The sequence below is a fragment of the Chiloscyllium punctatum genome, chromosome 14 (assembly GCF_047496795.1).
Source record: "Chiloscyllium punctatum isolate Juve2018m chromosome 14, sChiPun1.3, whole genome shotgun sequence".
Lineage (NCBI taxonomy): Eukaryota > Metazoa > Chordata > Chondrichthyes > Orectolobiformes > Hemiscylliidae > Chiloscyllium > Chiloscyllium punctatum.
This window is the reverse complement of record NC_092752.1, coordinates 16,224,548-16,249,791: the sequence shown is the minus strand read 5'-3', so window position 1 is coordinate 16,249,791 and position 25,244 is coordinate 16,224,548. Positions and strand designations below refer to the sequence as shown.

Below are 25,244 nucleotides of genomic sequence, written 5' to 3'. Positions count from 1 at the left end.
TTTGGTCAGACATAATTAATAGGACCTTGGGAACTGGGTGCAGATACTTTTAGTCCTCTCCTAAAAGTTATAGTGGAACTTTTTGTCTCCACCTACAGACTTTACTAATCCATATTAGTAAAATGGATGGCACCAATTTAATATGGTAAGACACAAAAAAACTGCAGATGCTGGAATCCAAAGTAGACAGGCAGGAGCCTGGAAGAACACAGCAAGCCAGGCAGCATCAGGAGGTGGAGAAGTTGATGTTCTGGATGTAACCCTTCTTTCGGACTGGGGATGGGTGTAAGGGGAGCTGCAGATAAACCGGAGGTGAGGGCAGGGTGGTGAAGTGGAGATAGGTGAAGACAGGTAGAGGGTACAACCTGTTTGGTCAATGGGAGGAATGAATTCAGTTGTTGGCAGGTAGCAGTGGAAAGGAGGGGTGGGGCTGGGAAGGAAGTCGGTGCATGGGGAGGGAGGTTATTTGAAATTGGAGAAGTCACTGTTGAGTCTTCCAGGCTGCAGGATGCCCAGGTGGAAGATCAGGTGTTGTTCTTCCATTAGGTGCTGTGGTTTGTTTTGGAAATGGAGGAAACCAAGGATGGTCATGTCAGAAATGGAGTAGTTGGGGAATTGAAATGGGTGGTGACTGGGAGGTCCATTCGGCCCCTGCGGGCCCAGCTGGGATGCTCGGTGAGCCATTTCCTCAGTTTGCGTTCAGTCTCCCCGATTCAGAGAAGATCACATTGGGAACACCTGATACAGTAAACTAGGTTGGAGGAGAGTCAGGCAAACCTCTGTTTCGCCCAGACGGACTGTTTGGGGCCCTGGATGGAGGTGAGGGGGTTATTGTACCGACAGGATTTGCACCTTTTCTGGTTGCAGGGGGAGGTACATGGGCATTCGTTGGTGGGGTGGCATGAACCAAGGACTGTCTAAGGGAACAGCCCTTGTGGAAGGCAGAGAGGGGTGGGGAGGGGAAGATGTTCTTGGTGGTGGGGTCTAGTTGGAATTGGCAGAAGTGTTTAAGGATGTGGAGAATGGTGGGGTGGTAGGTGAGGACAAGGGGGACTCTCTCTCTTTATTGTGTTGGGAAGGGGGTTTTAGAGTGGTGAAGCAGAGAATGGAGGTGGTGTGGTGGAGGGCTGGCTGGATGATGGTGGGAGGAAAAGCACGTTGTTCAAAATAGTTGGACATTGGGAAGTTCACCAATGGAATGTCTCCTCGTCCAAGCAGATATGGCGGAGGGGGAGGAATTGGGATGGTGGCATGGAGTTCTTGCAGGATACTGGGTGGGAGTAGGTGTGTAGATATGGGAGTCTATGGTTTGCAGTAAACGTTCATCTGGAGACTGTTGCTGGAGATGGAAATGGAGGGGTCAATAAAGGGGATCGAGGTGCATGGACCAAGTGCATTTGAGGGCAGGGTGGAAGTTGTGGGCAAAGTTGACGATCTACTCCAGTTCAGCCTGGGCGCAGGACGCTACACCATTGCAGTTATCGATATAATGGTGGAAGAGTTGGGGTACAGTGCCTGTGTACATACTGAAGAAGGACTGTTCAATATAGCCAACAAAGGGGCAGGCATAGCTGGACCCTATCTGGGTGCCCATGGCCACCCCCTGGATTTGGAGAAAATGGCAAGAGTTAAAGGAAAGGTTATTGAGGATGAGGACCAGTTCAGTGAGGCGGAGGAGGGTATTGGTAGAAAGGGACTGGATGGGTCTGTTGGAGAGGAAGAAGCTGAGGGCTATCCTTATGGGGTATGAATGCGTGTAAGGACTGCACGTCCATAATGAAGATAAAGCGCTGGGGGCCAGGGAACTGGAAGTTACTGAAGAGATGGAGGGCGTGGTTGGTGTTGCAGATGTAGGTGGGAAGTGCCTGAACTAAAGGGGAGAGGATGGAGTCGAGGTCGGATGAGATGAGTTCAGTGGGGCAGGAGCATGCAGTGATGATGGATCAGTCAGGGTAGTTGGGCTTGTGGATCTTGGGAAGCAGATAAAACCAGGCAGTACAGGGCTGGGGGACAATGAGTTTGGAGGCAGTGGATGGGAAATCACCGAAAGCAATGAGGGCACTGACAGTGTCTTGTATTTGGGCATGATAGGTCACGGTGGGGTCATGGGCTATGTGATGGTGGAATGTGGTGTTGGAGAGTTGGTGTCTGGCTTCTGCAATATAGAGGTCCTTTCTCCAGACTATCACAGCCCCGCCTTTGTCAGCAGGTTTGATGGTGAACCAGGGGTTGCTGCGGAGCAAGTGGAGTGCTGCATGTTCGGATGGGGTGAGGTTGGAGTGGGTGAGGGGGTTAGAGAAATTGAGGCAGCTGATGTCATGTCAACAGTCTGCAATGAAGAGTTCTAGGACAAGTACAAGGCCTTCAGGTGGTGACCAAGTGGAGGAGGAAGGTTGGAGGCAGGAGAAGGGGTCCTCAGAGGGAGGTTGGGAGTTTTGTCGAACAAGGCATGGAGGAGGTGGAAGAAGAGCTCCACGTCATTGTGGATCCAGAATTCATTGAGGTGGGGTGGAAGGTTACGAACGTGAGCCCTTCCCTGAGGACAGACCGTTCGGCTTCAGAGTGTTCGAGGTCGGGGGTGATAGTGAAAATGTGGCAGGGCTCATGGTTGGGATTACCACTGCTCCCTGCCACAAACTGCATTCATTCCTCCCATTGACCAATCAGGTTGTACCCTCTACCTGTCTTCACCTATCTCCACTTCACCACCTTGCCCCTGCCTCCCTCATTATCTGCTGTTCCCCTCACACCCATCCCCAGTTGTGAAGAAGGGTTACACCTGAAATGTAGACTTCTGCACCTCCTGATGCTGCTTGGCATGCTATGTTCTTCCAGCCTCCTGCCTGTCTACTGCCAATATAATGTGAGTATTAACCCCTTCAGAACCATTACTTTTTTCCTCTCTCCCAAATACTAACTCCCCAATTTTCCCATTCTACAATTCTATATATGAATTGATTTCACTTAGCACTATTCCATTCCCCTTAATTTCGGACTTCATGAATGGTGTCCGTCAGGATGTTTCATACTTTACTGGGTTTAGAAGAACAATGGATCTCTGGGTTGAGGATTGTTGATCCTGGTTCTGATCTGTGGATCACTTTCCTGTTGGATTTTCTTTTGTATCTTTCCTATCCTTTGTGGAGGATGTCATTCCTTGTTGGTCTATGATGTTATCTGGAGGCACCTTGATCTCCTGAAATTTCTTTCACGGAGGGAATGTTTTTTGCTAACTCGAGTAGTTGCCAGGTAGTTTCTTCTTCATTGTCTTGTCCTGGCTATTGGTTTGGTTTCTATGGAGTCATGTGCAACTTATCTCCCTCAAGTTGTGAATCAACTTGGATGTCTCCACTCACCCATTGGGGTTGGTTGATTGTTGAATTAAGTTTTTTTCGGACTTTCAGTCATGTTACTGAAAGATTGATGTTCACTCTGCATTCTCTCTGTTATTGGTATTGACTGTCCTGTTTTAGAAGGCAAGATTGAAAATTTTCATCAGTTCTTTGAAGTCTCTAACTTCCTCTCTGACAACAGTAATTAGTTCCTTTGTGCCAACAGACATGACTCCACTTAATTCTTTCTTCTGTTTGGATTCTGCCATGAATCTAGGAATCCCAATTACTGTATATCTTCTACTGGCTGCCCCTTGAATGGCCTATTCATGTGCTAGTGTTTGGACATTTGTTGGCTTCAGGTGGACTTTCATTCTTTGGGAGAGTGTTGATCTCCTCCAACTCTTCTGTTGAGGTTGAGACATGCATGCAAACATAAAGGTAAGTTAGACGTTTGCAAGCAACATAGACATTTTTATCTTGGCTTATGTATGTTTTTTTTAGTGTAAATTGAAGCATTTCTGTGCTTTTGATCATTGTTCCACCACTACTACACAGTCTTATTTCCAAGATGTAACTCCTGCATCTTCAGGCATGGTGACTAGTTTTGATAGGACTGTAACAGTTACTCCTGTATCAATCTAACAAGATACCCATTGACCTAGACAAGTTCTGTCTTTTCTGGATTAGCTAGTTCCCTTAGGAATGCCTCAAATACCAAACTAATATCTAATGAAATGACATTATCTTTTCAAGTGGTGGTGTATGTTCTAACATTATAGACAATTTTACATGTGCAACTACCAGTATTTCCTCTGTTCTGAAACAGTGAATGGCATTGGCATATAGTTTTGGAAATGTAGCATTCTTTAGTGATTGTTGGTCAATGTCTAAACTTGTGAGTTTTTATTGCCCCAAGATATTGACACTGTAAATGCTATTCTGTGTCAGCTTATCATATGCCTCTCCAGAGTGTCCATAATGTATGAAGTTAATATTCCCTGTTGCTGTTTTGAGGTGGTGCTGATCATCTTTCAGGATATTTCTGCTTAATAAATCTTTCTGGTTTCTGCTCCCAACAAGATTTGAGTAATTTTCTCCAAACTTAAATCTTCTTTGGACTTCAAAAAATCTGACAACGTTTCAGCCAAAGGTTCCAGCAACATTCCTTTCTCTTAGGAATTCTGAATTCTCAGCTTTGTAGTAACAGTTTTCCACTCATCTGAAGAAGATATTTATGGAATTGACAATATATTCTTCTGGATTGTGAATACTTAGTTAAATCTTACTCATTCAAGAATTTTACTTGCTCTTAAATTGAAATAATTATCAAAATCAGTGTCTGTTACTCTTTTTGATATTTTGTCTGCTAATGTCATTGTCTACAAATGGACCCAGTGAATATTAAAGTGCATTACCTTGCTCAGCCTCGACTTGGCATTTCCTCAAAATTAACCATTGTATCTTGAACTGTCTTAAAATATGTCCAGACTTGAGTTCTGCATAGAAAACAAAAAAAAATGCTGGATATCACATCGGGTCAGGCAGCATTCATGGAGCGAAAAGCAAGTTGGCATTTCAAGTCTAGATGACTTTTCATCAGAGCTGAAATTTCATGTCAGCTCTGATGAAGAGTCACCTTGCCTCAAAACATTAGCTTTCTTATTCTCTATGTATGCTGCCTGACCCGATGCAATCTCCAGCACTTTTTTGTTTTCTACGCAGGTTCCAGCATCTACAGTAATTTGCTCCTTCACTTGAATCAGCTCCTTTACAGATTCATCTTGAATCTGATTTTTTTTTCTCAATGTCCCAATTAATCCTATTGCTCTAAAGGTATTTGAAGTCTATATCATTTTAATATTAAATCTGCTTGTTCATGATTCAGCAATGCTGTTTTAAATTGAATGACTAAAGAGTTTGCAAGACTATGAATACCTTTTTTTTGTCAGCCAGTTTTAGAACAGTCTATTTCTATAATACCTATTGATTTGGTCAATAACATTGTAAACTGGAATTGGTTAGCTCAGTCTGTTGAATGGATGGTTTGCAATGTAGACTGACTTGAGATTATCATAAAGGATTTTCCATCTTAACCCTTCCACTTGCCTGATGTGTGCTGACTGTAAGGTTAAACCACCACTAGTCATCCCTAGTCATCTACTAGATCATAGGGAGCAGCCCTATGATCTGGTAGAACTGTGGCAATGCTAATATGTTAAATTGTATTACTGGCTGTTCTGCAGTAATTGACAGCTTTCAAGCTTTTTGAATTTGTTTCTTTGTATGCTATAACTCTGTAAGGCTTACTGGGGTTTCCTAGGCTATTTTTAATGATCGGATGGTGGTTACCAGCTTCTTTTTGGGTTTTACTGCAGCCAAGATGTTATTTTCTCACTCCTTTCCAGAAAGGTGGCCATTTTCCTTCCTTTCATAGTCTACAATAGAACATAGTATCCCTAATATTAAGCACTTTTTCTTTATCACAAGGTTTATTTATAAAGTTCTCTGGCTATGATTTTTATAAATGTTCCTATCAAAACTGTGGCTAAATTAGTGAGTCCTGCTCCTATAGATTAAAATTACCTTTTGGAGCCTGCTACTTACAGAGCCTCGTTCATTAAAATCTCAGTATTTTCTAAGAGTGGCTGTATTTTCTCTCATTCCGTATCCCACAGTTTTGCCTCCAGTACTTCTTGCCAACTACAGAATGAAGTTCTGCATTTAGAGTGCAAGGGCTTGCCTTTTCACTTCTGCAGCTGCTGCTGTCTCTTTCTATCAGTAATCTCATTTAAGCCACTGACTGATCATTGTATCTCCTGTCATGCTCTTAAAATATTCTTTTAGGTTCTCTGGATGTTTTTTTTGTGTTTTGGGGTCAAATACACATCACTACAACCATGTCCCAGATGATCACTCATTCTGGTATTTGTCACCTTTTTTAGTATGTAGTACTGCGTAAGGATTCATAGAACTCGATATAATCATAGAATTCCCTATAGTGTGGAAGTTGGCCATTAGCCCATTTATACACTGACCGTCTGAACAGCATTCCACTGCAGAGCCACCCTATCCCTGTAACCCTGTATTTTCTATGGCTAACCAAGCTAGACTGCACATTCCTGGACACTATGGACAACTTAGCATGACCAAGTCACCTAACCTATACATCTTCAGATTGTGGGAAGAAAGTGGAGCACCTAGAGGAAACCCATGCAGATACTGGGTGAATGTGCAAACTCCACACAGACAGTTGCCCAAGGGTGAAATTGATCCTGGGTCTATGGCACTGCGAGGCAGCAGTGCTAACCACTGAGCCACCAAGCTGCCAATCCTTCTTTATTTTTGCTTTGTTTTATCTTGGCGTTCTCTAGTATTAATGGTAGAGGAGAGGTGATGGCCTGGTGGTATTACTGTTAATCCAGAGATCCAGGAAATGTTCTGTTGACCTGAGCTCAAATCCAACCACAGCATATTTGAATTCAATAAAAATCTCTTGACCATGAAACCATTGTCAAAAAAACTCCTCTGGTTCACTAATATCCTTTATGGAAGGAAACTGCCATCTTCATCTGGTCTGGTCCACATGTGACTCCAGACCCACAGCAATGTGGTTGACTCTGAACTGCCCTCTGGAATGGGCAAGAAATGCTGGCCTAACCAGTGAGGTCCTCAACTTATGAATGAATAAAGAAGACCCATCAGGGTACATACAAAACAGACAGCGGGGGGTTGATTGATAGCAGTAAGTACAGCCACGTTTCTAACATAATACCAGGACCTTGGGGATTTGGTAACTGCTGCCTCTGAAAGCTAAAGTAGATTTCCTTGTGTCCGTCCCCTGACCCTGTGACATCAGTAGGAATGCTGGAGCCAGTACCATTACCTTACAAATGAAGTTTTAAAAGTCTTCCCAGACTATAATGTCTCCTTAAAACTTTGGCTGCAGTTCAATGGTACATCTGCAGTGTGATGCTGGGAGCAATACTGGGATTCATCTTCCTCGAGTAAAGAATGTGTCAAATGAATGGGCTGAAGAGCAAACAGCTCAGACGTTTGCAGATGAAATTACATTAATTTATTTTCATGCCTTCTAAGTACTGCAAGCAAACTTCTCATCTTGTTTGAAGACTCCATAATCACTGTGAACAGGTGTCACTGACACTGAAGCGATTTAAATTACATCAACCTTAATCCTCAACAGCTGTAGCTACATCCCATACTTACAGAAAATATTTGGAAGTTCAACTGCAGGAAAAGACCTTGAATGAAACTTTTGAGTAATGATAAGTACAATGGTTATACACAGTTCCAGCTTTTCACTTACAACATGGGAAGCTTTGGTTTGTTTTCTTTGCTTTCTAAGCAATTAGCTGTACATTACATAAAGATTAACACCTCCGTATGTGATCTGCTAAACAGAAGGACACAAGGGCTTAAAGAGTTAAATGAGGAGAAAGGGTTGTATAAACCAAGTTTCACCTCTTCTCCCTCATCCACCGTCCGGACACGCCTTGGCGTGCCCATTTGCCACCGGGCGGTGGGGATCCCCAGTGGAGGGCTCTCTACGCGGGAGTCCTCCCCCTTTCTCTCGGGGATCTGGGGTGGAGGGTGCTGCACGCAGCAGTCCCCTGCAACCGCAGATTGCGGTGGTTCACGGACTCCCAGCCCAACTGCTTGTTCTGTGGTCCTGTGGAGTCCGTGGACCATGTATATATTGGGTGTGGGCGTTTGCACTCCCTTTTTGATTTTCTTAAAAACCTTCTCCTCTGCTTTTGGCTGCACTTCAGTCCCACGCTCCTGATCTTCGGGCACCCGGTACGGAGGAGGGAGGGCAGGTCCGAAGACCTCCTCGTGGGTCTGCTCCTGGGCCTGGCCAAACTGGCCATCAACAGGTCCAGGCAGCGGGCCGTGGAGGGGGTCGTTAGGGCCGACTGCCTGCCCCTCTTCCGGGGTTACGTTAGAGCCCGGGTGTCCTTGGAGAAGGAGCACGCGGTGTCCACCAACACCCTGGAGCCGTTCAGGGAGAGGTGGGCGCCGCAGGGAGTGGAGTGCATCATTTCTCCCTCCAACTCTATTTTGATTTAGTCCTTACCCTCAAAAGAAATAAAAAAAATAAACCTAGTTTCCATTCCCTTGTGCTCAGAACATTGAGAACATACCTGATTGAGGTATTTAAAGTAATGAAGGCACTCAGTAAGGTGGATACAGAGAAAGAGTTTACTCTACTGGGGAAATCCAGAACTAGGTTGGGGAGGCAACGCGAGTGAATTGATGTCCACTTAAAAGGATCTCAAAACATTTTTTCTTTGACATTATCAACATGTTTGCCTTAATCAAACTCTGGTCTGGTAGACATACTGACTACAGAAAAGCAATAAACATTCTTTTTATAGAAAGGGAACAAAATGCATTGTACTTTAATGAGGGACCTTTTCTGAGATGTGCAGTCGGTGCTGATTGTTTTTTTTGTGTTTGTCCTTCCAGTGTTCGTCAGAAGACAACCCTCGTTGGAAATGAGGAGAATCACAAAGACTGAACCACTTGGTTCAGAGACGGATGGTGTCACTGTCAAATCGTTTTGGACTGATTAACTGGACTGGCACTCCAGATAGGCTAAATGTGGTTAAGAATGATGCGGAGAGGAATGCCAACATGGATTTGGCGACTTGCTATGGTATTGGTTCTACTGTGTTGCATTGTTTCCTTGTTATACATGTTGGCATGTACTCCAAAGGTGGAAGATGGCCAGCCCATACTGCCTCGGGTAAGTGGCACAACCGGTAAGGATAACTTCCAAGTGCTGCTTGAGGAACGTGAGGAACAACACCATAATTACATCACCAGTCTAAAGAGGCAAATTGCACAACTGAAGGAGGAACTGCAGGAACGCAGCGAGCAACTGAAGGCTGCACAGGATCGTTATGGTGACTCGCTGGGAGCTAATATTGACCGGAGTAGCCCAGAGAAAACCCAGGCAAGTCTGCTCAAATATCTGCACTCTCAGGTCGACAAAGCAGAGGTCTACTCTGCGGTCAGACTGCCCACGGAATATTCGGTGATACCGTTCGAGAGCTTCACTTTACAGAAAGTGTACCAGCTGGAAATGGGCCTGACACGACACCCCGAGGAGAAACCAGTCCGAAAGGATAAACGGGATGAGCTGGTGGAAGCTATTGAGGTTGCACTAGAATTTCTGAACACCCCTGGAGATGAAGGAGCAACAAATCAGCGTATGCATGCAGCTGCTGACTTTGTTGAAGGTTGGTGTGTCATTTTTACAATTCTACCCAATAGACTTGCTCTTGCAGCTTAAAATGTCCAGGGGACTATCAAGTCCAATGGAATAGAGCATTGTCATTCCAGCTCATGGATCTATTTTTATTGTACCTCACCAATTGGATGAAAGATCGCTTCCCTCTTATGGGTTTAAGTGTCCATTGTGACATGAAGCTAGTGTTGATCTGGTTTGTTGTGGTTGTTAACCCACAAGATGAATAATTTGGTAAATCCCAAAAGAGGTTCAGCAATTTAGAAAGTGGGGCAATAATGGATAACCTTCTAAAGTTGAGACATTTTGGGATAGAGTAGAAAAAAAAACACCATAACATGCTGAGTATTTTCAGCACCCACAGTATTTTGGTTTTATGTTTATATTGTCAAAACGTAGCTTGGTTTCTTAACAGTTAAAATGCGGGTCCACTTCTCGTGAGTCTCTCATACAGATTGTTTCAGTTGCACCTCACCTATTACACTTTGGATGCCACACTCTTGGTGTCTTGCATATGTTACAGGGTCTTGTGATTCAGTGGTAGTGCCTCTACCTTTGGAGTAGGAAACTTGGGTTTAAGACTCACCTGCTCCTGAGACATTATCTAACATGTCTGAACAGGTGCTGTAAAAGAAATCTACGTGCTGCCCGACACAGTAACCATTGATGGGAGGGTGTACTTACAGAATGACCAACTTATATAGGGAATTCTTATGATAAATATGGATGACTCTAGACAGGTAATCCAGGTTATTCTTGGCTTTCCAATTTGGTTCTGATAATTACATTCTATCTTGTCCATGTGGAATATCTTGAGCCAAATGAGCATATTTTACAACTTACATCTAATGCATATTTGGCCTCTTGCACTGGTTGGATGTAAATTCTGTCACCCCATTGCCATGTTTATTAAACAACAAATCCCAATGAAACAAGTAAGGAATTTATTCATCAAAAAGAAGTAAGAAAGCCTGATATCATTGGTGTGCAAGTTGTTGGAGGGAATCTTGAGGGACTGGATGTACATGTATTTGGAAAGGCAAGGATTGATTAGAAATAGTCAATTTGACTTTGTGTATGGGAAATCGTGTCTCAGAAATTTGATTTTTACTTCTTCAGAAAGCTCAAAGAAAATTGATAAAGGCAGACTGGTGGACATGATCTCTATGGACTTCAGTAAGGCTTTCAACAAGGTTCCTATTGGTGGACTGATTAGCCAAGTTGTATCACATGGAACAGAGGGGGAACTAACTAGTTTAATACAGAACTGGCTCGAAGGTAGAAGACAGAGGGTGGTGGCAGAGGAATGCTTTTCAGACTGGAGGCCTGTGATCAAAGATTGTGCCACAAGGATTGGTGCTTGGTCCACTACTTTTTGTCTTCTTTGTAAGTTGTTTGAAAGTGAACATACGAGGTGGGGTTAGTAAGTTTGCAGACGACACCAAAATTGGAGGTGTAGTGGATGACGAAGAAGGTTACCCCAGAGTACCATGGGATCTTGGTCAGAGGAGTCAGTGGGCTGAGGAGTGGCAGATAGAGTTTAATTTGGATAAAGGTAGGTGCTGCGTTTTGGAAAGCAAATCAGGGCAACCCAAAAATCAATCTCGCAAATCTTTTACAAAGTGACTCGCTCTTAATACCTTTTGGATATTTGCTAAAGAATTACATTCAAAATCTCAGTGCATTTTCACTACACTTGACTGCATTTTCAATATTGGAAATAGCCCCAAAATTGGCCAGAAGATGGATGCAGATTAGATGTAAAGCTCTAATTTAATCTATTGAAACCTATTTAAATAATCTAAGGCTAGACATAAGTGTTTTCCATTTAGGATGGTGAGCAATATGGAATTATATTCAATATTTCAAGCCTCATGAAATGCAAGATGAGCAGGAAATAATAGGGAAAAGATTAAAATAAGCAATGATAGCTATTCTTAAGTAAGCATATGGGCTTAAGAAGATAAAACAGCCCCATAAGATGAGTAAAATTGTAGTGAATCGGGAACATCATACCAAACCTCAAGAGGTTTACCTGCGTTGCAGCACCTTTCAGAATGTTTGTTTATTCTGTACAATCTGTCTCTTACTATTTGATTCATATGACCTACACACTTTATAAATATAACCCTTGCTCTCTGTAGGAGTATTCTGCCATATCTTATAACACTTCTGTCGCTGTCAATAATCAGCCAACTTTATTAAATAAATTATTTGTGTTCTATCTGATTGGGTCTTTCTGCACATTTCAGTGATTCCCAGCTTGTCTCCAAACAAGGCCAGGTCTGCAGCAGAACTTGAGAGAAATTAAAATTTTCTGAACAAATTCAGCTACTACTTGTCAATTCTAAATGTAGCAACTCCTTTAATTGTTGGATTTTTAGATTCAAATCATTTACACTGAATGATCCTTTAATGTAATATGTCCTGAGGTCCTTATAAAGTAAAGTTTGTTCTTGAATGTTATGAGACAGTGATGGGATAGACAACTGGAAATTTGATTATAGGGTAAAAACTGGGAGAACTGCGGATGCTGTAAATCTGAAACCAAAACAGAAATTGCTGAAAAAGCTCAGCAGGTCTGGCAGCATCTGTGGAGAGAAATCAGACTTAATGTTTCAGGTCAACTGACCCTTCCTTGCTCAGAACATTTCCAGCAATTTCTGTTTTTGTTGTTGGTTAGGGAGGTACCTTTAAGGAGTATCTTAAAGCAGGAACAAGAGGTAGTGAGGCATACTGGTTTGCAGGGAGAATTCCAGAACTCGTAGTTGAAACCCTTACCACCACCGATTGGAGCAGTTCAAATCAGGGATGGTTCAAGTTAGATCCAAACAGAGAAATCTTGCTGGAGGATTATGTGGAGGTTGCAGAGAGGTGAAGCCATGGGAGGGATATGAAGAATAGGATGAGAATTTTAAAATCAAGGCTCTGCTAAACTAACTAAGACCAAGAGCAGCCAAGTAGGAAAATCAGAGTATGAAACTAACTCTTTATCAGTGCATGACCTGTGCCATCATTCCATTAAAATGAAACAGCTTAACTTGAGTGCTTTTTCCATTTTACTTGACACCGACTCTTCAGTTAAAACTCAAAAGCTTTGTATACAGCACTGGCCAAATGCTTTCACTTGAGTACTGGCAGTTCATTTTGCAATCCATGCCATTACTCTCTTTTTTTGATACTGATTTGCAGAGGTTAAATATTGGCAGACCGTATCCATCATTTAGTATATGAACTATTTTACCAATACTGGCCCAAGATGTTTTTTTTATTTTTAAGTACCTGTTGTCTAACTGAAAATCATGATGTGGAGATGCCGGTGTTGGACTGGGGTGGACAAAGTTTAAAAATCAGACAACACCAGGCTATAGTCCTACAGGTTTATTTTTAAAAGTACAAGCTGAGAACCAGCAAACATTCTGACTATTGTACAACTTTACATAGAAGGGGGCTATTTAACCCATTGTGCATCATCTGGCTTTTTAAGAGAGCTAACTAACTGTTCCAATTACCTTCCTTTTCCCCACTTGCCTGCAAATTTTCCTTTTCAAAATTTCTATTTGTTCTGCATATAAAAAGAGGATTTTAACACAGAGATTTCCTTATACGAAAAGTTCTAATGACTTCTTTTCAGCAGGTTATGTTAATCACGAGAAATAAATTGCTCCCATTTTAATTGTGAATAAGATAGGTTTCATGTTATATTGGAGATACATTGAATATTCGGCAGGGCAAGCATAGATTTAATTACTGATGACATTATTGTAGTGTGAATGCACCCAAAGAGAGTTCAACCATTCACATGACTAAATTGATTCCTGAACTACAATAAAGATGGGCCAAAGGGCCGTGGAGTGGCAGATGGAGTTTAATTTAGATAATTGTGAGGTGCTCATTTTGGAAAGGCAAATCACGGCAGGACTTATACACTTAATGGTAAGGTCCTGGGGAACGTTGCTGAACAAAGGCACCTTGAAGTGCAGGTTTATAGTTCCTTGAAAGTGGAATTGCAGGTAGATAGGATAGTGAAGAAAGTATTTGGTTAGCTTGCCTTTATTGGTCAGAGCATTGAGTAGAGGAGTTGGGAGGTCATGTTGCAGCTGTACAGGACATTGGTTCAGACTTTTTGGAATATTGCATGCAACTCTGGTCTCCTTCCTATTGGAAGGATGTTTTGAAACCTGAAAGGCTTCAGAAAAGATTTACAGGATGTTGCCAGGGTTGGAGGATTTGAGCTATAGGGAAAGGCTGAATAGGCTTGGGGCTGTTTTCCCTGGAGTGTCGGAGGCTGAGGGGTGACCTTGTAGAGGTTTATAAAATCATGAGGGACATGGTTAAGGTGAATAGCCAAGGTCTTTTCTTTGGGGTAGGGGAGTTCAGAACTAGAGGGCATAGTTTTAGGGTGAGAGGGGAAAGATATAAAAGAGACCTAATGAACAACTCCACACAGAGGGTGGTGCAGGTATGGAATGAGATGCCAGAAGAAGTGGTGGAGGCTGGTACAATTACAACATTTAAAAGGCACATATATAAATAGGAAAGATTTAGAGTGATATACGCTAAATGCTGGCAAATGGGACTCGACTAATTTAGATTATCTGGTCAGCACGGATGAGTTAGATTGAAGAGTCTGTTTCCATGCTATATATCTCTATGACTATGAAGGAGTTTTGGCTACAATGTTATTCAGAAGCAAAGTGGGAAAACTGGTTTTGTGCCAAATTTGCATACAAACTCAGCTCTCTGATATTTGTGAGCAGTGCTGAAGAAAATTGGACTTGCGTAGGAGAAGAAAGTGGCAGAAAACAGCTCCTTGCAGGCCACATCTGAGTTTTAACAGTGATCTTGGGTATGCGTTTTGACTGCACGGGGCCAAAGTGAAAGGTTGAAAATCCTAAACCATGCCTGGCCATCTTCTCCAACCTTCCCAGACGGAAAAGCTTCCAGCTGTGCTTAGTGCGAAGGCTGTCCTGAAACCACATGTATTCATTGTGTCGAAGTGCCACTTCTGTTCTCCCAGCTATGGGCATTTCACAAATTTAGTAAAACTGGCACCGTCTCATCAGTTCTAAAGGAGCCTTTTTAAAAAAAAAATTCAAATTCCTTTCCCTACAAGAAACCGTTTATGTCCTGCTGTAAAGACAGCCTTGGAGACTGAGAGCATCTTGTGTATTTGGGTTTGATGTGAACCATTTCCTCTCTATTTTCATTGGCAGTGCTTGTATTTCTAGTTGAATACTGGGAATGTGATGAATTTCCCCCAAATATGTCTCGTTCTGTTCATTGACACAACTTGAGCTGTAACCAATACTACCTTGTTTTTGAGGTTATTCAGCCTTTTTTGGGATTTTTAAATAAAAAGCATTTTTCCTTGGTTCCATCATAGGAGCATGGAATTCCTACAGTGTGGAAGCAGGCCATTCAGCCCATCTAGTCCACACAGCCCCTCCAAAAAGCATCCCACCCAGACTCACTCCCCTACCCACTAACCCTGCATTCCCCCTATTGCTAACCCACCTAACCTGCACATCCATGAACACTATGGGCTATTTAGCATGGCCAATCCACCTAACCTGCACATCTCTGGACTGTGGGAGAAAAACCAAAGCACCCAGAGGAAACCCACGTAGACCCTGGGAGAATGACTCTAGTTGCCTGATGCTGGAATTGAACCGAGGTCTCTGGTGCTGTGAGGCAGTAGTGCTAACCACTGGGCCACCATGTTGCCCGCTGACTGTGCACTCTGCATTTTGCTGTTTATACATTCCATCAACATCTTTCAAGTGCAAAGACTAGCATTTCTCATGATTATTGCAGTAACAAAAATCAAGATAAGTGTGAAAAAGTGTTCACCCCAGAGCATTAAATGATTTGTCATTAAGAAAGAGATTTTGGAGTGAATAGTTTCTGGAGAATATCCAAAGTCACCTTAAAAGGAAAGAGCTAAATATTTATTCCTACTGTAGAGGAGTGTTCAATGTCCTTATTGACTGTCAACAAGCTATCATTTGGGGATATCTCACAATCCCAATTGATGACCCAATCATCTTGGAGCTGGCCTTAAATTGAATCCTATCCTATTTATGCTTTGCTGAGTACAGCCGCATGAATCCTGAAGACAAATACTGCTTCATAACTTGTGTGCCAATATAGCAGACCATGAAAAAAACCTCTGTGATATCGAAGTGCCTGAGGCCTGAATTTGTCGTTTCGATGTGTCACGGGATTCGGGGGAAATTGGCTACTTGACCCCACTCACCCATTATACTCTATGCTACTTTCTCCCCACCCTCACCCTCCTCTAGTTTATCTCTCCACGCTTCAGGCTCACTGCCTTTATTCCTGATGAAGGGCTTTTGCCCGAAACGTCGATTTCAAAGCTCCTCAGATGTTGCCTGAACTGCTGTGCTCTTCCAGCACCACTAATCCAGAATCTGGTTTCCAGCATCTGTAGTCATTGTTTTTACCTACTTGACCTGCCCACCTTGGGAGAAAGTTGCTAGAAAATGGGATTTTTCTTGGATGAGGGTTGGTGTGTGGGATCAGGCTGCAATCAAACCAGCCTACTCAGATAAATATTTTGGAGGCTGCTAAAGGGCCTGCCAAATGCAGGTTGTTTAGAAGACCTACTCTGATGCCGTCAGACAATTTTTTGAATTCATTTGTGAGATGTAGATGTTGCTGGCTAGGCTTGGAATTATTCCTCATCTTTAATTGCCCAAGAGAAGATTATGTTGACCTGCAGCCTTGAACTGCTGCAGTGTTAGATTTGTAGGGACACTCAGTGTTGATTGGAAGAGAGTTCCTGGATTTTGACGCAGTGACAGTGAAGGAATGACTATACCATTCCAAGGTCAGAATCACATCTGCCTTCAAGAGAATGGCGTTCCCATGCATCTGCTTCCCTAGTCCATCGGGGTGATCACAGGTTTTTGCAAAAGTGTAGTTGAATGAATTTTGGTGAATTTCTGTAGTGCATTGTCTAGGTGGTGCACGCAGCTACTACTGTGTGAGTGCTGAAGGGAGTGAATGTTGACTGTAGTGCCATTCAAGCAAGATGCTTTGTTCCGAATGCTGTTGAGCTTCTTGAGTGTGGTTGAAGCTGCACTCATTGAGATCAAATGGTGGTTATACCATCATACTGCTGGATTGTGCCTTTATTGTTTGTGGGCATGCCTTCAAGATGGGACATGATTCTGCAGGATTCTTATCCTCTGGCCAGTTTTTGAATTCACAGTAGTTAAACTGTTGGTTCAGTTCAATTTCTGATCAATGGCAACCTGTAAGTAGGGGATTCATAATGCCATTGCATGCGAAGCAACAATGGTTAGGAACAAAAGGAATGGATAAGGCCATTGAGCCTGCTCCACCATTTAATTAGATCATGAGTGATCATTTCTGTAAATACTACTTTCTCCCACTATCTCCATATTCTCCATCTCGGTTTTAACTGACTTCCCCTTATCCTGAGATGATGTGCCCTGGTTTTAGACTCACTAGCCAGGGGAAACATTTACATCCACCCTGTCACAACCTCCAAGAATTTTATAAGTTTCAAGTTTTTCTACAGTTATTCTTGGAAACTCTAGGGAATACAGATTCTCCTTAAGACAATCTCACCATTTCATGGATTAATCTGGTGAAGTGCTGTTGCTGATCTACTATGGCTAGTATGTCTTTCATTCGATAAAGTTAAAAATCACACACCAGGTTATAGTCCAACAGGATTATTTGGAAGCACTAGCTTTTGGAGCGCTGCTCCTTCATCAGGTAGCTGTGAAGCAGGACCTCTCTCATACAGACTCTCTCCCTCATACGCACACACATACACTCCCCACACTCTCACCCATGCACACATCCTCTTACAGGCTAATACCCCATCACACTGACTCACACACTTTACGAGGCACACACTCTCACACATGCGCACGCGTGCACTCACTCACTCATTCTGTTTCTCTCTCTCTCTCTCTCTCTCTCTCTCTCTTTCATGCACATGCTCAAGTCTGTGGGTTGAATTTGTATTTGCAGAGTTATATTTGCAGACACATTCTATTTTGCTCAAAAAGCGCACAATCTGCAGGCAGTCAATCCATGTAACCTTTTATAAATTCCACTTTGGAAGTAGAACCAGTCTGATTCAAGATTGGGATACAGACAGACTCTAACCTCACACCTTTAATGAATTATCTGAGCTGAGAGATCACCTTTTTTTAGTAAAACATTAAGTTATCTCAAGAATGTAACTTAAAAGAACTTCTGCAATTTACATATTAATGAACCAAAACCTGCAGCCCATTCTAAAAGATGAAAGACTTAACAACAATTTAGGTTTGTTCAATATATAATTTCAGTTGCATGACACTGTAATCTTTCCCTATAAATTCTGTGTCTTATGATCCTGTTCCACAGTTACCTGATGAAGGAGCAACGCTCTGAAAGCTAGTACTTCCAGATAAACCTATTGGATTATAGCCTGGTGTTGTGTGATTTTTAACTTTGTCCACCCCAGTCCAACACCGGCATCTCCACTTCATTAGATAAAGAGACCAAAATTGTAAACTCCTCGAGAGACCTCAGCAAAGTTCTATATGACTGTAACAAGACGTCTTTACTCCTGTACTGAAGTCCCATTGTGATGAAGGCCACTATACCATTCACACTCCTAATTACACCTGGATTCTAACTCTTAGTGACTCATGAACAGGACACCCTTTGGGCATCTGTTTGTCCCAAACTCTCATAACTTAAGAAATACTTTGCCTTTCAGTTTTTGTTACTAGAGTGAATGACTTCATATTCATTCACATTATATTACAGCTGCCATATTCAAGATTCACTTAGCCTGTCCAAGTCCTTCTTGAAGTTTCCTTGTACCCTCCTCATAAGTTACACTTCCATCCAGTTTGATGTAGACAGCACGTTTGAAAATATTATAATTGATGCCCACATCCGAATCATTGATCGAGATTGTGGACACTTCTCAACCTAGCACTGACCCTTACAGTGTCTCACTATGCAAACCTAAGAATGACCCATTTATTCCTACTCTGCTTCCTGCCTGTTGAACAATTCTATTTCCACATTAGTATATTCGCACCAATCCCATGCACTCGAATTTTACTCACTAATTTCCTGTGTGGGTCTTTATTAAAAGCCTCCTGAAAATCAAAATATGCCACTTCTAGTGAATTTCCTTTATTTATGCTCAAAGTAACATCCTTATAAAAGCATCATGTTAACACAGTTTTCATAAAATTTGCCAATTCTTTTCTAAATGTCTAGTTACCACATGCTTTCTAACCAATTCCAACACTTTCCTTGCTGACATCAAGTGAACAGCTCTGTAGTTCTCTACACTCTCGCCCTTCCTTCCTTCCTTCCTTCCTTCCTTCCGTAAGGAATAAGTTTACAATTATTAATTTCAAATCCACAAGAACATTTTTGGAGTGTTTAGAATTTTGAAAGACAATCATCAATTCATAAACTATCTCTCTAGCCATCATCTTTAAAACTGTGGGCACTCAGACAATTATTCACCTTCAATTCTGTTAACTTTTCATACACCACCTCTTCACAAGTGCTAAGTTCTTTCATTTCCTTAGTTTCATAAGTCTCATGGTCACTAAGTAGTATTCTTGAACTGGTGCCAGGTTTCTTTGTGTAATGTTTTCATCGACTTTAAAGTTGAGTTGTAGACTGATCATGTAGATTGCCTTATGGTCTCATTAGATAGTCACCAAGAAATCTAATAAAGAATTTGGAAGAAGCTCTTTAACCATCGAGTGGTATGAATATGGAACTTGGTACCACAGTGTAATTGATCAAGTGTATAAGTGCATTGGAAAGGAAGCTACATAAGCAGATGTGGGAGATGGGAATGGGTTATATTGATTGAGTTGGATGAGAGGAGGCCAGAGTGGAATGTAAATGCTGACATGGACCTGTTGGATTGAATGGCCTGTTGGCGTGCTGTATATTCTCTGGACAAGGACTTGCTGTGTCAGTGTTTCAGGTCACGAGCTAATACTGCTATGTTCTCATGACATTGGCTTCAAGAAAATTTTGAAATCTATGTACAAGGTTTCCTTTCATAGATGAATCCTTTCACTCCGTGAACTGTTTAAGTAACCTGATGCACAATGTGATCAGTGTTGACCTGCCCTGGATGAATAACAAATCTTTTCACTGCTACTGAACACTATGTAAGATTTCCATTATATCTCTCATCATTTCAGCTGATGGATATTTTCAGTGACAGCAAGCAATGGTCACAGCAGACTAAACTATCAAAATATGTTTCTCCATGGATAAAATTCTGTACAGAAGCAAGATATTGGCCTGGTCTTAACTTGGGAGTGGGGAGGTCCCTGATACTGAGCTGTTTTAAATCACTGAACTCATTTGTACATGGTCTATGGTTGATGGGAAGCAACAAAACATTGTGGAATCTAGAGACCAGCCATTGAAATTGCTTTCTATTTCACCTGGTCTCAAAAAATTGAAGAATTAAGAATTGGAACATCTGCTGTGACTCCCTTGCTGGCTCTCCTGCCTCATGACATTCTGGTTTCACATCCCACTCCAGACCCTGAGCACAAAAATCAAAGTGACACTCGAACGCAGTGTTGCTGGGGATGCAACCTTTTGAATGGAATGTTAAGTCAACATCCAATCTGCCTACTTGAGTGGACATAAAATACTTAGTGTCTTTTTAAAGAAGAGCAAGGGAGTTATCCCCTGGTCTATGTTTACCGTTCAAACATTATTGTAACAAACAGATAAGCTAGTCACAATAATATTGCTGCTTGTGGGGTTGACTGAACTCAAATTGGCTGCTGCTTTTCCTGCATTACACTTCCAATGAAGTGCTTACTTTGCTGACAAGCGCAGTAAGATTCCAAGTCTTTTCCTGTGGCCTTTTCAAGGGCTGGTTTGCTCTTAAGGAATTTTTTTTTCCCTCTCGAGGCTGGGTTAAAATTGCAATCAGATCCCATCGATATCATGAGCACTTGCTGCGTGCACACGCAGGTTTTTATTCAACTTTGGCCAAGTGTCCTTGCTGCCTGTTCAGCAGATCAGGCTAAAATCACATAGCAGGGAACTGCTGAGAGATGGTACATAACCCAAATGATTTGAATTGGCTACCTGCTGTATATTTACTGTGCTGTTAATCATAAGATAGCCTGTACCCTCTCCTGTTGGGGCCAATTTTGAGTCAAAAATATAAGTTTGGAGACAGTTTGTTAAGATTTAACAATTAGAATAGTCAGGAGAAAACAACTGAAAATAAATATCATTTAGAAAATAAGAGAGAGACAGTCTGATTCCATAATGAACTAAAAGAATGAAATTATTGCATTATTTATAGTGATCCCACCTTGGAATGGGAGAAGGTTCATATGAAGCAGTAGGTAAAAACGAAGACCGCATATGCTGGAAACCCGAGTCTGAATTAGAGTGGCGCTGGAGAAGCACAGCAGGTCAGGCAGCATCCAAGGAGCAGAAACATTGACGTTTCGGGCAAAAGCCCTTCATCAGGAAGAGAGGCAGGAAGCCTGTAGGGTGGAGAGATAAATGAGAGGAGGGTGGGGTGAAAGTAGCATAGAGTACAATGGGTGAATTGGGGTGGGGATGGAGGTGATAGGTCAGAAAGGAGGGTGGGGGAAGGTAGCAAAGAGTACAGTAGGTGAATGGGAGTGGGGATGAAGGTGATAGGTCAGAGAAGAGGGTGGAGTGGATAGGTGGAAAGGAAGATAGGCAGGTAGGACAGGTCATGAGGGCGGTGCTGAGCTGGAAGGTTGGAACTGGGGTGATGTGGGGGATGGTAGGACTACTGCATGAAGGGAGACTGGATCAGTTAGAACTATATCCACAGGTGTTGAGAAAGATTGGGGTGGGGGAAAAAAATTTCACAGAACCCTATAAAACTCTAACAGGACAAGACAAGGTAAATGCAGGAAGCATATTTCCAAAGACTGAGGAGCCTATAACCAGGGGTCACAGTCTAAGAATAGAGGATAGCATTTAGGATTGAAATGAGGAGTAATGTCTTCACCCAGTGAGCGGTGAGCCTGTGGAATTCTCCGGCACAGAAAATGGTTGACGCCACAACATGAATGTTTTCAAGAAGGAATTAGATATAGTTTTCAGAGCTAAAGGGGCCAAAGGGTGTGAGGAGAAAGCAGAAACAAGGTATATTAGCCACTATCACATTGAATGGCAAAGCAGGCTTGAAGGACAGAATGATCTACTATTTTCTATGTTTTGAAACTTCATAACAGCGATGGAGGCAAAAGCGTTAGAGTTCTGACATAATCAAATTTATATAATTTTAGTTTCTTGCTGGATGGATGCACTTAGTTGCTGATTACCTTGTATCCTCCCTTGTTGCTGATTATCTTGTATCTGATGGTCTGCTGTGAATTACTTTGAAGTATGATCACAGTAAGAAGACAAAAGTGATGGCCTTTTTGCACACAGGAAGTTCTCAAACGGCACTGACAAATTAAGCTAATTTTTGCAGTGCTGGTGATGGTAACAATGTTGGAAATGACACCAAAGGACCCCATTTGCTGTTGAAATGTAATATAGAAGACATCTATTTTGAAAGTCGAATTAATCAATAAAGCTCAGTTACTTTCCAGTCCAAAAACTTGACATCCAAATTGCTGCGTTCAGCTTAATGCTGCACTGACTTGCCAGTCTGAATTTATGTGTTCAGTTCTGAAGCACTTGAAGAAATGCTTATATTTTTCAAATGATACTTCTCCAGAAGAGTAGCAGCTTTCAAGTAGTACTGTTTAGAGAACCCTGTCCAAGGACAGAAACTGATTTCAAGGCTGCTATTGTTATTTAGCTGAAAACATTTGCTAAGAAAATCATGAACTTTGTGACTGAAAAAATAATGTGAAAAGAACCGATGCTTATTGATTTTTTAAAAAAATTTTACAGAATCTTTCAGCCTCTTCAAAAGAATCTTGAATTTGTAAACCAAGTGCATTGTGAATAGGAATCAGATTCTATAGGAATCTCTCTCTCTCTCTCTCTCTCTCCCTCTCTCACACTGTCCTTTTTGTACCTTGCTATGATCCCCACTAATGTTATTACTGGATCAATCAAATCCCAGGTTGAAATCCTGTTTGGTAGATCATGTTTTAGGTTTGACATAGTGGCCTTTCATTGAAATATAAGCATGCAGTGCTGCAGATTTGGTTTCACAGAAGTTTATTACTCAGAAGAAAGTAAGATAAAATAGAATAAACCCTTTTTATCATGACCACTACCACCTGGAAGGGCAAGGGCATGAGATTCACGGGAATACCACCATCTGCAAGTTCCCCTCCAAGCCACTGACCATCCTGACTTAGAAATGCATCGCTCTTCCTTCACTGTCACTGGGTCAGAAACCTGGAATTTCCTTCCTAACAGCATTGTGAGTCTACCTACAGCGGGTCAAGAAGGAAACTCCTCACACCTGTTTCCAGGGCAACCAGGGATGGGAAATAAATGCTGGCCTAGCTAGTGACATCCACCTCCCATGAGTAAGTGAAAGAAAACATTTGAAAACTTTGAAACATATGACATAGTACCATTAATGGATTAGTGGTGCAAGTACTCACACCAGAGAGAATCATGTTGTCTTTTGCAGCTTTCGGCTAAATTTAATTGTAACTTTGATTCCCTGATCTTGGGAAGCTGATGTATCTTCCTTGATTCATCATATAATTGAGCATAAACTTTCCTACCCTCCTGTATTTACAATTGGTAGAAGTGCGGTTAATGTAACAATTAGATTAGATTAGATTACTTACAGTGTGGAAACAGGCCCTTCGGCCCAACAAGTCCACACCGCCCCGCCGAAGCGTAACCCACCCATACCCCTACATCTACCCCTTACCTAACACTACGGGCAATTTAGCATGGCCAATTCACCTGACCTGCACATCTTTGGAGTGTGGGAGGAAACCGGAGCACCCGGAGGAAACCCACGCAGACACGGGGAGAACGTGCAAACTCCACACAGTCAGTCGCCTGAGGCGGGAATTGAACTGTTTGACTTATTCTAATATTTTTAAATAGCGCGCAGCCTTTGGTGTGTGGTGTGAGAATGTGCACAGCACCATACAGCATGGAAACAGATACTTCGGTCAAACTAGTCTACGCCAACCAAAGTAAACTAGTCCCACCCGCCTGTGTTTGGCCCATATCCTTCCAATTCATGTCGTTATCCAAATGTTTTTTTTAAAAGTTGTACTTCCTCTGGCATTTCGTTCCACACACAAAACAAAAAAAAATTGACCCTCATGTCCTTTTTAAATTTATCCTCCTCTCACCTTAAAAATATGTCCCCCTAGTTGTGAACTCCCCCACCCCAGGGAAAAGACACTGCCATTCACATTATTAGTGCTACTCATGATTTTATACATCTCTAAAAGGTCACCCCTCTATGTCCGACACTCCAGTGAAAGAAGTCCCAGCCTATCCAGCCTACTTTTACAACTCAAACCCTCCATTCTTGGCAACATCCTAGTAAATCATTTCTGAACTGTCTCCAGTTTAATAATGTCCTTCCAAAGCAGAGTGACCAGAACTGCACACAGTACTTTCTTTGAGTTTTGATGTCGCTGTATATAAGTGGGAATTAAAGTCCTAGCTCCCTATCTTTGCAAATGATAAACATTCGTAAATGCCCCCATTGCAAGAGCGATTTACTGTTTTTGGCAACACAGTTCCCTTCTGTTGGTTCATATTGATCATAACAGGAAACACTTTAATCATGTTATCCAATTTTTGGGGCTATATCTTCAGATATTGATTGGCCAGTTTTCCTCCCAGCAGGTTACCCTTTGCATGGGCAGCTCGGGCAAGTCTTATGACCAAGCCATTACCACACAGGCTGATTTTGGGTGTCCAATAAATTGGGAGCATCTGTGTGCACAATACTATGTTAGAGGATTAGTGCTACCTTGATAATGGATTGGAGAGTATCCCAGGAGTTCTGTGTAATTTCCTTTCTGAAGGACCTGCTGAAATGGATGATGCCTAAATCAGATATTTTGATGTGTACAGAGGATTAACAAAAGACTGCACCTACTGGCTCTGTGCAGTTAACAACCTTTTATGCTGTCCTGCAATTCCCAGAGTCTAATTGCATTACCTCTAATAAAATTTGTCTTAGTAACTGCAATGCTACTAATGAATAATAAAATCTGTCCAAGAGCTCCAGCCATATTGCACATGGCAAGAATGATGGAAGATTGACATATGAGATGTCTCAAGCAATTGCTTCATTGATAGCCTATTGATCGAGCTTTCCAAAATCATCTTCACACGAACAATTTACCACCTATTCCAGATAATGAGATTCTGTCCGTTCCAGATCAGCTTTTTAATTCTGTCAGTTCTGAGAGTTGGATGGAAGGTCAGATGCCCTAGTGCATGCTGAAGATATGTTATTTTCAGCTAAACCTGATGCCAGTCAAGATACAGACAGATAGTGGCTGAGGGAGTCTGGGGAAGGATTGTCACTGCATTCAGCTACAAGCTGTCAAGCTTTCATTGCATGTAGTGGAGTTGAATCAGAGGCTAGTTGTGTGTCAGCATTTTCAAATCAACTTCAGAGCTGCTTTTGTGAACCT

At 42.1% G+C, this 25,244-nt stretch overlaps 1 protein-coding gene across 8 annotated transcripts in view; it reads left to right on the top strand.

The window, feature by feature from the left end:
* Window positions 1-25,244, top strand: part of LOC140485619 (chondroitin sulfate N-acetylgalactosaminyltransferase 1-like) — a 312,994-nt gene that overhangs the window by 167,641 nt on the left and 120,109 nt on the right. For all 8 annotated transcript variants that reach the window (XR_011962394.1, XM_072583951.1, XM_072583950.1 and 5 more), the window contains one exon: window positions 8,820-9,595. Coding sequence is in view for 7 of the 8 variants with exons in the window: in XM_072583951.1 (XP_072440052.1) it covers window positions 8,953-9,595 (643 nt within the window). In the remaining variant the exon portion in view is untranslated. The remainder of the gene's footprint in view (window positions 1-8,819; window positions 9,596-25,244) is intronic.